Below are 14,680 nucleotides of genomic sequence, written 5' to 3'. Positions count from 1 at the left end.
CTTTTTCCTCTTCCTTCCCTCTTCCTATTTTCCTTTTTCCCATCTTTCTGCCTTCCCTCTGTCTGTGTGTCTCTCTCCCAGATTTGAAAGATTTTCAGAACAATAAACATAGATACTTGCTAGCCTCCGAGAATCAACGTCCTGGCAATTTTTCCACAGCCTCCATGGGGTCCCTCACTGCATCTCCATCCTCCTGCTCTCTCAGTAGTCAGGTGGGCTTAACATCTGTGTCCAGTATACAGGAAAGAATCATGTCAACACCTGGAGGAGAAGAGGCAATTGAACGTTTGAAGGTAGGTATTGCTGTAGATTAAGAAGGCTATTATTTTGGTCTTTTCCAAGGCTAAATAGCAGTGAACCTGCAAGAACTTTCCTTCATAAATATATCCAGTATGTTACTGTTTCTGTAGGAAGCTGTCTGAAACCCACTTGCACCTTAAAAAGGGCACTTAACTGCGGTGGGCTAGAAACTGGGTTCATGCACAGCCTTTCTTGTTAGGGTTATTTAGGTTTAATTGTAGCCGGGCACTACAACTAAATTATAAATGCAAGTCTTGATTCTTGTTTACAGGTCCTCTGATGCAGTGGTAATTATGGAAAATTTGATCACAAATATAGACTTCAGGCGGCCTGGTCAGCACTAGTGTGGACAAAGTCTGACTAGCAAATGCACTCAGCTTTCAGAAAACCAAATTACCCCAAAGTTGAAAAAAGGAGGAAGAATAATCCTGCCACTGTTGCATTCACCCAGCCCCCACAGATTAAAATGTGAAGCACACAGAATAGCATGCTTTATCCAGACAATAGCAGCCTTGTCCCAATTCTGCACAGAATTGAACCCCATCAAAAGTGCATTACAGTGAAGTATTTCTTAATTTTTATGAAAGCCCCCCCCAGTCTCCATGGGTGGATGAGTGGGGAGAGCTGGCTGTGTTGAATTTATGCTTCATTCTCATGTCTTGTCCATGAGACACTGCCACAGGGATTGGAATGGGCTGGAACACACACTGCATATCCCTTCCCTATTGGAAGCCTGCTGTTGCCATGGAAATAACCGTGTGGTCTCTGCAGTTCCTTGGCATCCAGTTACTGAATGATGTCTGTAAATCAGATTTAAAAAAAAGGAAAAAAGAAAAAAAATTTAGGCCGTTCAAATCCAAGTCTGGTTGTGGTTAGATATGAAGTTGTCTTTTCTTCTCAGCTCGCCTTCAAGGCTATTTAGCCTTTTAAAAATTAAGGAAGACAATTCAGAGTTTTGAAGTGCTGAGAGTACTTTTTATATCCAAAATTAAGTTGAGGTCTAGAACTGAGCACAAACTTTAATTGTGTTGTGTATAATGTAAAGAACTTCGAGAAGAATTGTAAAACAGCTTCTGGGATTTTCACACAGGAGTCTGAGAAGATCATTGCAGAGCTGAATGAAACATGGGAAGAGAAGCTGAGGAAAACTGAGGCCATTAGGATGGAAAGGTCAGGAATCAGAAGTGCTGTAGATGTGGATGGTTTCTAGAAAACGGGGAAGTGTGGAAAATGGAGAAAGTTACTCTGTTCAAAAGCAATGGAACAGCAGAATGGTGCTTAGTGATAATTCTGCAGACCTTTGTGTTATATGTAACAGCAGGGGCAATGCTGAGAGAAAGCTGTTTTCTTCCCTATGTTTCCTACAGTTAAACTGTTTACTGTTGTAATTCAGCTAACATCCTAAGCTGCTAGACTGGCTTCTGCTGTGAAGCAGCATGGAGTCCTGGTCTCTTTCATTCCCCTTCTACCATTCTCTTACATTCTAAAAATTCTGGCCCTAAAGTTAAGCAGAAAAGATTAAGTTTTTAGTACTGGGGTATCTAAAATTATGAAACAGCTCCAGCTTTCCAGCTTTGGTTTGAATTGTGTTTTAGAGCAAGAAGACAGATGCTTAATAATTATCAGAAAGTGGGTGCAACCAAACAAAGCATTACTTATTAGACTATTAGAAGCTTACAGAATATGTAAGGGGAACATCTTTGCCTAGAAACAGTGTGACTGAGCAGTCCATAAAATCATGAGAGGTGTATGAAGAAAGTGGATAGAGATTGATTAATCACTGACGGAGCTAAGGGACTTTAAGGCTAACAGGTGATTTGAAACAAATAGGAAGTTCTCACAGTACGTAGGTTAGCTGTGGAAGTCTTTATTGCATGATGATGCTAGGAGTTGAATTAAAAAAAAAAGATGACTAAACCTCAAAACCCAACAGAACTGTTTTGGATAACTGTTTAAAAGAAATGCCACCATTCTGGAAATTCCGTAGGAAGAAATTGGGAGACTGTGAGAATACTCTGAGGAAAATACGACAGTGTTTGTGATGTTATTCTTATTCTTTCTTGGCATCACTCTTGTGCTTTGTCAAAGCCAAGAATACTGTGTTACATGAACAGTTTGACCCAATACAATCCTTTTTATGTCTTAAGGAGGAGAGAGCACTTCCTATATTAGATCAGGAAGAGCCAGTTAAGTCTTTGTAAATTAATGAATAGTGGTAGCCCCTTTTACCTAAATTAAATATTTAAATTTAGAACAGACTTTAACCTTCCTTAAATAAGCAATGAATGTAATGTCCTAAAATGTACTTCTCTTGTGATACATTATTGCACTAAAATGCTGTTAAATCTCTGTAAAATTTTTACTGTTGCCATTCTGTGGGCTTATAAACTCTAGGACTGAAGTTTAGGAACTTGCCCTCTTGTGTTACGAGGTGGTGACAGTCGTGGCTGTATGGTCAGTGGATAGGCTGGGTTGAAAGTCTAATGTATTTCATTACATGACTTTCATTAGACCTTACTTTGTCTAAGAAGCCTAAAATATGGTAAATATCTTGCTTTTCTCTCTCAGGGAGGCATTGTTGGCAGAAATGGGAGTTGCCATTCGGGAAGATGGAGGAACACTGGGAGTCTTCTCGCCTAAAAAGGTAGAGAAAATTGATAACTATTGCATCATATCTCCAAAAGGCTGATTAGCCTGGGAGGAGAGGGTGATGAGGGAGCTACCATTCACACAAGGGCTTGTATTCATCTAAGATACAGAAGAACATAAGTGAGGTTTGGACTCTTAGTAGTAAGTTCCCTTCACAATATCTTTTTGGAAATAGCTTTAGTGTTAGCATCTATCAAAACACTCTACATCTAAGGATTATTTTGCCCATAATAATGAAGTTAGACGCTGTTCCTCATGCAAGTGATGCAACATAGTACTTAATGCTTTTAGGGAGCTGCATAAAGAATTGCCTTTGTAGCTTCCATTGGTCGTTAAAGTAGGGACGGATGTGCTAGCGTAATACAATGGTCAAACAGCAGCAGTGTGAAAGAGACTTCTGGGGAGACTTCTGATATCAAAAAATAGTTGAACTTTTTTGTACCTTCCTTTAGAAAAATCTGTGCTGCATGGAAAAGCGTTTGCAGCTCCTTCCATGTTTGTTGATTTGGTAGCAATTAAGAAACACTGCCTCTTAGATTGTTGTTGCCTTTTTCTGCAGTAGCTGTGTGTGACCTTCATGTACTCTACCTAATCTTCTTTGAGATACCCAGAAAAGTTTGAAGTGTTGTTTAGGTGCTCTTCCTTGAATTTGTTTGTTAATCCTTTTTCCCCTTGGAAAAAGGGATTGTAATCTCATGAACCACTGAACATAGGGGATGCAGGGGAGTGCTTCTTTCAGTACATGTCAATAGTTCTATTTTCTGAAATTTGAAAGAAGCAGAACTGTGCAGGAAAAGGGCATAAATCAATGCTATAAATATAAAATTAGCAAGTTAGTAAAGAAGCTATCTATGCAGTTAAAGCAGAATTATTGAAGAAGTACAAGGGAAGGAACGTACTTGTATCTCAAAAATCTCTGAACAAGGAGCACAGGGTAATATTTTAGCCTGAAGCTTTCAGGTGTAAATGTGTAAAAAAAACAAAAAAACCCCAAAAACCAAAACAAAACAAAATACAAAAACAAAAAGCAAAAAAAAAAACCCACAAAAAACCAAACAAAACAAACCCCGAACAAACAAAAAACCCACAAACCATTTGATCTAATGTTAAACGGGGACCTATCTAGAGGCATTGTACAGAAATATAGCACAGCAGAATTGGTTAAAATGTTTAATCCTTTGCTTAAAGTGGTGTTAGACTGTTACGTTTGGAGTAGGTAGAACTCTGGTTTGCTTTCCATATCTACTCCAGAAGTGCCTAAGGTTTGTAAAGACGCTAATTCGCTGAGTGTTCTTTACATTTCTTTCTCTTATGTTATGGATCCTCATCTCCTTTTAGATTTTCCCTCAGAGGCCCTCAGCTCTTTTTGATGACTCTTTTGGTGCATTTTCAGCTGATCAGGTTTGTGTATAAATGCCATCTGGATTAAGTAGTTGCTTTGATAATAGATAGTATTTCTTTTTACCCGTATAGGATTTCTTAGGAGAAGTAAAACTCCCAACCTAGTCCTGTCTGCTTCTGTTCCTTGCTATCCTTGCACTTCAGTTTCATTAGTTCTCCTTCTAGTAACCGTGGCTGCTGTTGTGAAAATTTAGGATATGTAGATAGCAAATTTGAAGTTTTTTATAAAGACTTTACACTTCTGAGGTACCAATATAAATCTAATCATATGCTACTAGGACAGCGCTAGGACTAGGACTGTGTTTTTACCAGCTGAGCTGTAAATTGAACTTTGTAAGGTGAATTTTGCCCACTTCATGAATAAAAAGGTATCACGTTGTGCAATCACTACTGTATCTACTGATTGTGCCTTTGATGGCAGGAAACTTCTTGAAATGGATTGTGGAAATTTAACTGTTTGTGCTGTCATCAAAGATGGGAGCAGGGAAAATCCTTCAGCTCGTGCTTGAGGAATGCTGTACAGGAGAAGGTTGAAGATGCAATTGTCTGTGGACGAATAATACATCTCAGAATGAGTGAATAGTCGGTTTTACTAGCATCATCTTTCAAGTTGGTGAGCTTTATTTCTTATAAAGCTCTCTGCCTGTGAAAGACCCATTCAGACTTTGATTTAGTGTACTAAGTGAACTCAGATGCTAAAAACATGTATGTATAGGGTACAGCATTATTTTCAGTGTCCTAGTGGTACAAGTCATAGTCAACTGCTGTAACACCACTATGTCTGGGATTTGTTTTCTCTCCAGTTTTCTCTTGATTTGAGCTTTATACTGCTCCAAGTGTTGATTTGAGTGCAGTGAATAGCGATGACGGCGTGGGACATGTTCAGCTGCAGTTTTAGGTGGCCCCTATATTTTTAGGGGTCAAAAAGTTGTCTTGTTTTTTCCCCCTTTCTGTCTTTATAGTTGTCTTCCATTGGGCAATTGACAATCAAATTTCTTTATTCAAAGACAAATTTCATTGTGAACATCCAGTAATTTTTGAGCGTCTGTAAACTGAGTGCTGTTAATATCTCTCTTAAGTAAATTTTTTTGCAGGAAGAATAAGTTGATGGAAGCAATGTTCCCAAGGAATCTTAGCTGAATTTATTTCCTTTTGCTAAATTTATTCTATCTGAGGGTAACAAAGGGACAAGTGACATATTAACAGTTTTATTTCTCTTTTATCATCTTTATTTTTTAATTCTGTTTAACCATTTTGCCTCTTCTTTTGTGCTTGTGCTTACTGCTATCTCACTGGCTAGATTTTCACACCAAGGCCTTGTGACTTGTTTGCTGATTCCAATGGGGTTTTTTCACCAAAGAAGGTTGGTTTAGTAACTGTAGTGGATTTAAATTTAGAAGAACTTTAGATGAAGAGCTTTTTAGCTGTTTGTATCAGAGAATGTTGGTAGTTTTAGATTCTTCTTTTGATGTTAACAGACTTTGCCAAATGATCACCTGACCAAGGTGTATTGCCCAAGAAAAGCCAAAGTTGATTCCGCATCCGTTTCAAAATTTTACTGAAGCAACCTTTTCTGCTGTTGGACTTCCCTTATCAAAGTTCACAGAGAGTTTAAAAGGAATCTTTTTTTTTTTTTCTCCAGCTGAAGCCTCTATTCCCTCTATTGATTGATATTTCAGATAACTAAGCAATCTGAGCTGTATTCTGCTGTTACTTTGTGACGCTCTTCAGTACTGCAAGAGGTTATGTTTGAAAAAATGCATTATGGAATAACCTAAATATACATAGCAAAATTGCTGGATTAAAATACATCCTCCACAGCTGTGGGAAGAAGCCTGAAAGTAGGTCCTCAGTTCTTAATTAACTTTTCTTTTTGTTCTTTCAGACTCCTCATCTTGTAAACCTTAATGAAGATCCACTCATGTCTGAATGTCTGCTTTACTACATCAAAGATGGTATTACTAGGTGAGGATTGGTGCTAATATGCTCTGAAGTCTGCTTCTTTGCTAGCTTAAATCCCCATGCTGGAGTCACTGTGAGTTTAAATAATAATTGTGCTTTGAGCTATTTAAGTTGCACAAATGAAGCATGAGATTGCTGTAGGTGGGGAAAAAAGTACAGAAATGCATTTTCTTTTAAGTTGATTTTGTGCTTTAAAAGTAACATGTGCAGTCACTCAGCCCTATTAAGTCCGTTACTACACCTGGGTAGTAAAAGAAAGCATGCTATCTCTCCTAAGATACAGGAGAACAAAAGTAATGAAACTTACTGAAAATGCCTTTGAGATTTTGATGGGTGGAGGATTGAAAGCCATAGTACTTGATAAAAGCAACTGGAATATGGATGAGTGTTCACTTTATTATTTAAATAAACTGTTATCACAGAATCACAGAATCACTACGGTTGGAAAAGACCTGTAAGATCATCAAGTCCAACCTAAAAAAACAAACAAACAAACAAAAAAAAAACCACCACACAACAACAACAAGCCACAACATGCCTCTGCACAAATAATGTATTCTGCATTCACATATATGAGATTAAACTTAATTGCCAGAATTGGAATTTAAAACGGATTTTATTCCAAAACTTGTTGTCAAGACATCTGGAAGAGAGGTGATTTTTGTTACCTTCGGAGTACTAAGCTGTGTTTGGTTGCTTAGTTTGTATATTCCTGGGGAACAAATCATAGAATCATAGAATGGTTTGGGTTGGAAGGGACCTTAAAGATCATCTAGTTCCAACCCCCCTGCCATGGGCAGGGACATCTTCCACTAGACCACAACTCTGCACAACCAGTCCCAGTGCCTCACCACTCTCATGGTGAAGAATTTCTTCCTAATACCTAATCTAAATCTACACTCTTTCATTTTTAAAGCCATGAAATGGAGAAGAGTACACAAATAGGTGCTCTTGTACTGCACTACTCCAATATGCATTGGACCTACTGAAAAGAATACCAAACTTGTAGAGAATTCAGCACAGAATGATGAATAGAATGGCTTAGGGCTTAAGAAATCATTATAAGTTTTGAGCCTAGCTAGCTGACATCAGGAATGTGTAGAGTAATAAGTAGAGCTAGAAGTTCATAAACATTAGGATTGAAAATTAAGTTGTCTGTATCTAGAATTGCTCAAATATTTGAGTTTGGAATGGCCATAATTCTTCATGCTCCAGGGATACAGCCCACCTCTCACTGTCTGGAAGCTGGGTGAAACTGCTTGTGGCATCAAATTATTCAGCAAGAGTCTCTTGAGCCATTTTTGCTCCTTTGTTACAGTGCAGATGGTCATTATTGGAGGGGATGATCACTGTATGCCAGCTGAAACACACCACTGGAAGTTCCTGTCACTTTTTTTTTTCTTTCTGCATTCCTTTGCTGAAGGGAGAAGGGGGTACACAAGAGGGAAGGAAACACATTAAATCCAGAGGTGTTTAACATCTCAATTTTTTCTTTAAATTACATGTTTTAAGAGAGAGAAAACGTGTCTTTTCTTTTGTCAAGCTTTTATTCTCCAATTCATGGTAAACCTGGTAAGTTCTCTGCAATGCAGAGTTAAGCACTAGTTCGAACCTTTAAACTTGAAGGATAGTCTTAATAGTTCAGACTTTTTTTTTGATAATTCTGGGCTGTATTGTCCTACACAGAGTTGTGGTAAGTGTCTGATTTGCTCTTGAAATATTTTCTGTTGGACCCAGGGTTGGCCAAGCTGATGCTGAGCGAAGGCAAGACATTGTATTGAGTGGGGCTCACATCAAAGAAGAACACTGTATCTTTCGAAGTGAGAGGAACAACAATGGTGAAGGTAAAAAAATACTTCTCTTAGCAAAGTGTTGCTGAATCTTTCACTCCGCACTTGATAGCTGGCCAGGGAATACTGCTATTTGAAAGTTTCTCTTACCTCAAAGAAACCATCAGCTTCAACTCACTGTTTTCTTGAGTCTTAGGGGAAGAAAATAAAATTTGTTAAGTGGTAATAGCTTCAAATTGCAGGCTGCAGTCAGTATGAGTTAAGTTCTGATGTCGGTTAACTATAAACGTGAAAATTCAAACAGAAAAAATAGTGATAATTTCCAACTGCAATATGTGGAGATGTCAATAGTAGTGATTTTCTCATGGGTGTGGAGATGTCAATAGTAGTGATTTTCTCATGGGACTTTATTTCTTTTTTTTAACAAGCATGGTGTCAAGGAGTGATTCACTTGTACCTTGTTTTGGTGTTAGTAGGAAGATGGGCAGAAAATGAGAGGCCTCTAGGTTTTGCACACTTCTGTTACTGTACAAGGCACTCTAAAGACTAATTTGTCAATGTTGTTTTCTTCATAGTTATTGTTACTTTGGAGCCTTGTGAACGATCAGAAACCTATGTTAATGGCAAGAGGGTTGTGCAGCCTGTGCAGTTGCGATCAGGTAAGAAACATTGGAATGGATTTTTTTGTAGACTCTCTATCTAAGAATTGTCTGTATGTGACATTTGCATCACATGTAGAGAATGCTGGGGGCTGTTAAAGTGTTACCTTTTTGGAGTGCAGCTTTTAAACAGAAGTTGGTTCCGTTCTTTTCTTGGCAGCAGTTTGTTGTCTTTCATTCCTTGCTGCACTAGCTCTAAGTGTACTTAAATATTCACTGTCACGCAGCATCCTGTTTGTCCTTCTGCTTACCCTGATACTATTCAAATACATTCTTGCCCAAGCCTATTGCCCTTGGCAGTCTCAGTGAGACAGAGCAGACAGACTGCCAGTTGCTGATGGAAAATTCCCAGTTTCCTGGCAAAGCTAAGCTATGACCCTCTGCAGGAGTACAACAGATTCTCTTTGCTCTCATTTTTTCCCACTCAGTCTTCTACATTCCTTTAGAAAGGCATGTAGGGGAAGAGTTAGGAGGGAGCGACTTCCCTAAATTACGGGGTTTAAACTATATCTATAGGTTTAACCTATATCACAACCTAAAGCTGTGATGCTTTCTGTGTCCCTCTCCTGTTTTTCCACTGGTAAAAAAACCCCCAAAAACCCAAACAAAAAAACCCCAAAACCCTCAGAATTATTTGCACCAAGTTGTAAGTGAGTATTTTCATGGAACCAAGTGTACTGACTTCAGTATAAGTCTGGACAATGAAGGAAGAACAGTTTTTGCTGTTCTGTGCCTGCATATGGCTCATATTGAATGCCATGACTTTATCGTTTAGTGATTACTTTTTTTAAAAAAAGTAGATATTTTTCCTTTTCTTCTGCATCTAGATAATTGAGTTGCTAGAATAATGTAGACATTGTCTCTGACATCTTTAAGAGCCTGTATTTTAGTAATACATTAAGGACAATTTTAGTTATTTTTGAGGTCTATTTACTAAATGCTTTTTTAAAATTTTAACTACATTAATATCTTCTCTGGAGGAGCAGAGGCATTTTACTGTCTTCCATCAAGCATGTCTAAGGCTTCATAGACATGTGTTGTTTGTAGGATTTATCCAAAAGATGAGATTTCTTCAGCTCTTTTGACATTAGTATAAAAGAAGCTGTTAAGTCCTTCCATAAATCCCACTGATTAGGACTCCAATAAAATCAATACATGTAAACCACATTTTAAAGAAAAGTAAGCACCATGCATTCCAGTGCTTGAAGAAGCTGAAAATTCTGCTGAATTGTGGCTTTTGCCCCTGTCTGGCACTGTCACTGGAGCAGAGGAATGGGATTTAGTCATGTGTTTTATTTACTGCAACTGTTGGTCAGTTTCCAAGTTTGTCCTTTTAATTTTTGATAAACTCTGCTGGGATATTAGACTGGACCTCTGTGGGTGATGTCATCCTCTGAGCACTGCTTCTGTACAAACCAGGCATTCTTTTTTCTTCTTGTCACCTAGATAACTTTGAAGTATACAGAAAATCCTTATAGGGCAGTCTTTTCTTATGCTGTCACCCAACCTGATAAATGGGATGAATCATTCAGTGATGTTGTTCAATGGTTTTGGAGTCCTTACCTGAAAGAGTTAACTTCCGTTCCTATTTTTAGGAAACCGTATCATCATGGGTAAAAATCATGTCTTCAGATTCAACCATCCAGAGCAAGCACGAGCAGAAAGAGAGAAAACGCCGTCAGCCGAGACTCCCTCTGAGCCAGTTGACTGGACATTTGCTCAGAGAGAGCTTCTGGAGAAACAGGGCATTGACATGAAGCAAGAGATGGAGAAAAGGTAAGAAAATAACTCAAAATTTCTACCTGAAACAAGGAAGAGTCAGCTATAGGTTATTTGGATGGTGTCTGTGCAAAACCTAAATCTAGGTTCTGCCACATAGCATCTCCGCTACCTGTTGTGAAAGTTCAGAAAGCTTCCTCGTTAAGTTTCAGTGTTCTAGCTCCTTTAAAAATCACAGGTAAGCACCTGCCACTAACCCTATAGACCTTTTGGTGAAGGACTGAACTGCAACTTATAGGAAGTTTCACTTCTATAGTACTATAATAGACAAATAACAATTCCTTTTAAGTGGAATGACTTTACACTTGTCACTGTAATTGAGTGGGCTGTGTGTGTAGAGCAACACCCACATGAAAATAATGACCTCTTTGGCTACTTCTGTTCTTTTGTTTGTCTTCAGATTACAAGAAATGGAGATTTTGTATAAGAAGGAGAAGGAGGAAGCTGATCTCTTGCTGGAGCAGCAAAGGCTGGTATGTGTCCGTCCTTCAGATTAACTATACCTTTGGCAAACAGTAATTCCTGTCCTTGCTTATCTGAAAGTTTAGGAAACCTGCTTGGGTTGTCTGCACAATGCAGTTCTCCCTTTGCTTTCAAATACTTTGTGTCTACAGTGAATTATTATCAGTGTGAGTGAGCTCCTTCATGTTAATTCAGAGACTGTAATTGACAATGAAGAGGCTTTAATCAGTTCTTGTTGGGACACGTTGGATTTCTTGCAACTTAACCTGAAAGAAGGGCATTTCTATGCTCTGTATTTTTTTTAAGTTCTTTTTCAGTAGTCTAAACAGCTACTTCTGGGGATGTTTGCCTTTATTTATGTCTTGGATCACCAGAACATACTAATTTTGTGCTGCCAAAGAGATTCTAGAACATTGATACGCTAGGTTTATTTTTTTTGAATGATATCTGAAAATGTTGCTGCATTGTGCATGTTTTAACCCTTCTCCCTCCCCCTGCATGGAGTTCCTTGTAAGGGTCTTAAAGGTACACATGCCGATGGTGGGGTTATGACTAGGAAGCAGTGTGCAAAGGGAATATTAACGCATTCAGAACAATGGGAATTTCACCATTCCTCCTGTTTCTTAAACAGGAAGTCTGATAAATTAAGTATGATATAGGAGGACTTCAGTCTTCTCACAACTAATCTTCTGAAGTGCATTATAGATAGAAATACATGTGGTCTTCAAGCACCCTGTGAATTCTAAAAAGACAACCAAGCCCAGGAGTGAAATCTAGATTTCCTTAAGACACCTGAGTATCCTCATTCTGTTTAACTACATGGCGTTGTCTTTTAGCCAGAACACAAATGTAGTTGTGCCTGAATTCTAGTAAGAATTTCAAAATCATGATTCGTTTGTTTGTAGTATTAGTTTGAGACCACTGAAGACTGCGTTAAATGCATGCTGGGTTTTAAACTGTAAAGCTCTTCCCCTTCTCCCAAAACCAGAATGGAGCAAAGTACTGTGGCTTCCATAGGTAGAAGCTACTTTTATAAATCTTTTTTTTAATTCATATTATACACTTAAGGACTTCTGCATCTCTAATTATTTCATCACAAGGGACTAATTTCTTGGATGGAGAGGAGTAGCTGCAGACTTTGAACCAAAGGAACACTTAGTTCAGAAAGGAAGTTAAGATGTGACTGATGTTTCATCTCTGCAATTTTATAGTTAAAATTTGTGTAGCTGAAAGTAGTACGGCAAAAATCAGTTCAGTGTGAAAATAAAAATAGTTTGAGCATCGAGTAAGTTTTGGCTCTGTGTCAAAAGGAGATGCAAGTAATGGAATTCCCTTCCTTAAATTTTAGCTGACAGGCATAAGCTAAGCTATTGTATGAATTAAAGATGTGAGAATTGGCTGTCTGGGGAGCTGCTTCAAATAAGGCTGTGTTTGTAAAAGTTTTGTGAAGGGAATTTGTTTCCCCATATACTTAAGATTAAGGGAAGGTTCTTTAGATAGTGGGTTGTTCAATACTGTAATAAAGTTGTTGATTTCTTTAAGCTTGTTTTGCTTTTGCTGATTTCAATTAGTGGACAAAGGTGGGAGACTATCCTGTATGCATTACCAATATAATTCCTGAAGGACACCTTTCCTAATTGTAAGACATCATATCAAATGAGATTGTTGGTCTGTTAAGCAGTATCCTGCTTATCACGATGCTCAATAAGAATATTTTAAATGGCAGCAAAACTTCTTGACACATCTCGTCATTTCTGTGTCACTGTATGCAGAGTCTGGAATGGACAGGATTAATAAATTCATACAAAGTAGTTGAATAATGACTGGGAAATCTGGGAATGCATTTCAGCTTGTGTACCTTAAAAGTATTTACATTGCTGCGATATCCAGTTGCAATATCAGGTTCTCTAACTTACTGCTATGTAAGACCGATATTGAAATATCAATACTCTTCTTGTTCTAAATTGGAGTATAATCTTGGATATAAGAAGCTGGCTAATCCTGTTTACCAGATTGTTTTGTTTTTGTGCTGAGATTCCAAGCAATTTGGGTATTTATTTGTTAGATATGCCGTACAAAAAAGATAAATAATAGCTCTTGTCCCCCCAAATTTACAACTAATATATATTTGCCCTGCTAGTATTACTAGGGAATAGAAATAATTGTTCTCCATTTTACAAATTGAATGTGAAAATGTGTTTAATAGAGCTAAAATTATCTTCCTGGTTTTCTTGGTCATAATGCCTTTGCAGTGACCACTTGATATTAGAATGTGCGTATATACCTATATTAATTGGTCTGGTTAACCTCAGAGGGCACATAGGCCAATCACCACATAGTGTCTCTTAATCAGCTTTTTATATGCAAGGCATGCTTTACCCATAAGTAGCAATACGGTAATTTTGTAACCTATAAGAATAATCCTGTGGAACTTGTGACTTAATGTTTGAGTAGTTCATGTTTTGCCTTTCTGGATGTAACCTTGAATGTGTAGACTGTACAGTGTCTTCCTCCAGGGCATCTTTTGTTTCCACTGCAATATGCAGTTTGTTAGATGCTCTTTCGTTAGGCCACAAATTTTGTTAGCTGTAAACTCACCAAGAGTTTATGTTCTGTTTCTAAACCAGTGCTTTGCTTATATTTTGACCTAAACTAGGAGAGGTTGATTCTCTAGTGCTATTCTTAAATACTAAAAAAACATAATGTCACAAGAAGCTCAAATAATGTGAATCTTAGGCTATGGAGCTTGTTGACCATAGGGCAAAACAGTATTTCTTTTACTCCCTTTCATCATTCCCAAAATAAATGATACTGTATTCCCCATTCTTCGTGGTCTTCTACCCGAAGTCTTAAGTCTAGGACACTGGTTCTGAGTCAATGACCTGGGTTTCCTTTGGTTTTAGAGTAACTGGCTGTTATTGTTCCTGATTTTTCATGTATTATGATTCTCTCTGTGAAAAATAGGGATGTTAGGTAGAGGTGCACTAGAGACTGACTGCTGTGTTTTATTGAAGATGTTTGGATCATAATAATACATAGGACTTTTTGTTTGTTAAAGAGATTTCTTAACTTAATAATCCTTTAAGGAAAAGTAGTCTGACTTTAATTCCTAGTTGCAGTAAGCAATAATGGATATCCTTAACTTCTGGTGGCAGTATACCTGAACAAACATTCCTAACATATGGAAACCTGAAGCACTGCTCATTAGAAATCATTTAGCAAAAGGTGGAAAACTTGTAATGAAGAAGCAAAACACGCATAACTCTTAGCAAGTGTGTGGAAGCTCCAGGCTCTAGGGTTTGAGAAGAGGACAAATCAAGGATATGAAATAGAGAATTTGTATTAAAACAAATAAAAAAAAAAAAAAGTAATTACCGCTACATTCTTCTGAAACTCATTCTTCGGACAGACAAGACTGTTAATGTGTTTTTCTTTAAACTAAGCAACAAGGTGACAAATGGGGGAAAAAATCCCAAACAAACAAACCACAACCCACCTCTGAAACTCTGATTCTGAATATCCTTTTAGCTTGTAGCAAGTCTTGGAGTATGAACCACTGTCTTCACCTGTCATAGTGGCACTTACAGTCCTTTTAACATTGAACCTTTCGGCTGCTTCTGTTTCATTTTTTCTTATCGTCTAACACTTCTCTGGCTGCTATTGTAGTGAAGTGGATTC

At 37.8% G+C, this 14,680-nt stretch overlaps 1 protein-coding gene across 6 annotated transcripts in view; it reads left to right on the top strand.

Moving 5' to 3' along the window:
- KIF1B (kinesin family member 1B) overlaps window positions 1–14,680 on the top strand; it is a 97,841-nt gene that overhangs the window by 37,557 nt on the left and 45,604 nt on the right. For 4 of the 6 annotated variants that reach the window (XM_059830119.1, XM_059830118.1, XM_059830117.1 and 1 more), the window contains 8 exons: window positions 160–293; window positions 1,391–1,470; window positions 2,869–2,944; window positions 6,236–6,315; window positions 8,050–8,156; window positions 8,678–8,761; window positions 10,357–10,537; window positions 10,941–11,013. In XM_059830119.1, the coding sequence (XP_059686102.1) occupies window positions 160–293; window positions 1,391–1,470; window positions 2,869–2,944; window positions 6,236–6,315; window positions 8,050–8,156; window positions 8,678–8,761; window positions 10,357–10,537; window positions 10,941–11,013 (815 nt within the window). Of the gene's footprint in view, window positions 1–81; window positions 294–1,390; window positions 1,471–2,868; window positions 2,945–6,235; window positions 6,316–8,049; window positions 8,157–8,677; window positions 8,762–10,356; window positions 10,538–10,940; window positions 11,014–14,680 lie in introns of all 6 variants that reach the window. The other 2 variants (XM_059830115.1, XM_059830116.1) reach the window with 1 other exon arrangement.

The sequence above is a fragment of the Gavia stellata genome, chromosome 27 (assembly GCF_030936135.1).
Source record: "Gavia stellata isolate bGavSte3 chromosome 27, bGavSte3.hap2, whole genome shotgun sequence".
In the NCBI taxonomy this organism is placed as follows: Eukaryota; Metazoa; Chordata; class Aves; order Gaviiformes; family Gaviidae; genus Gavia; species Gavia stellata.
Note: the sequence above shows the minus strand (reverse complement) of the source record. Positions and strands in the feature narration are given on the sequence as shown.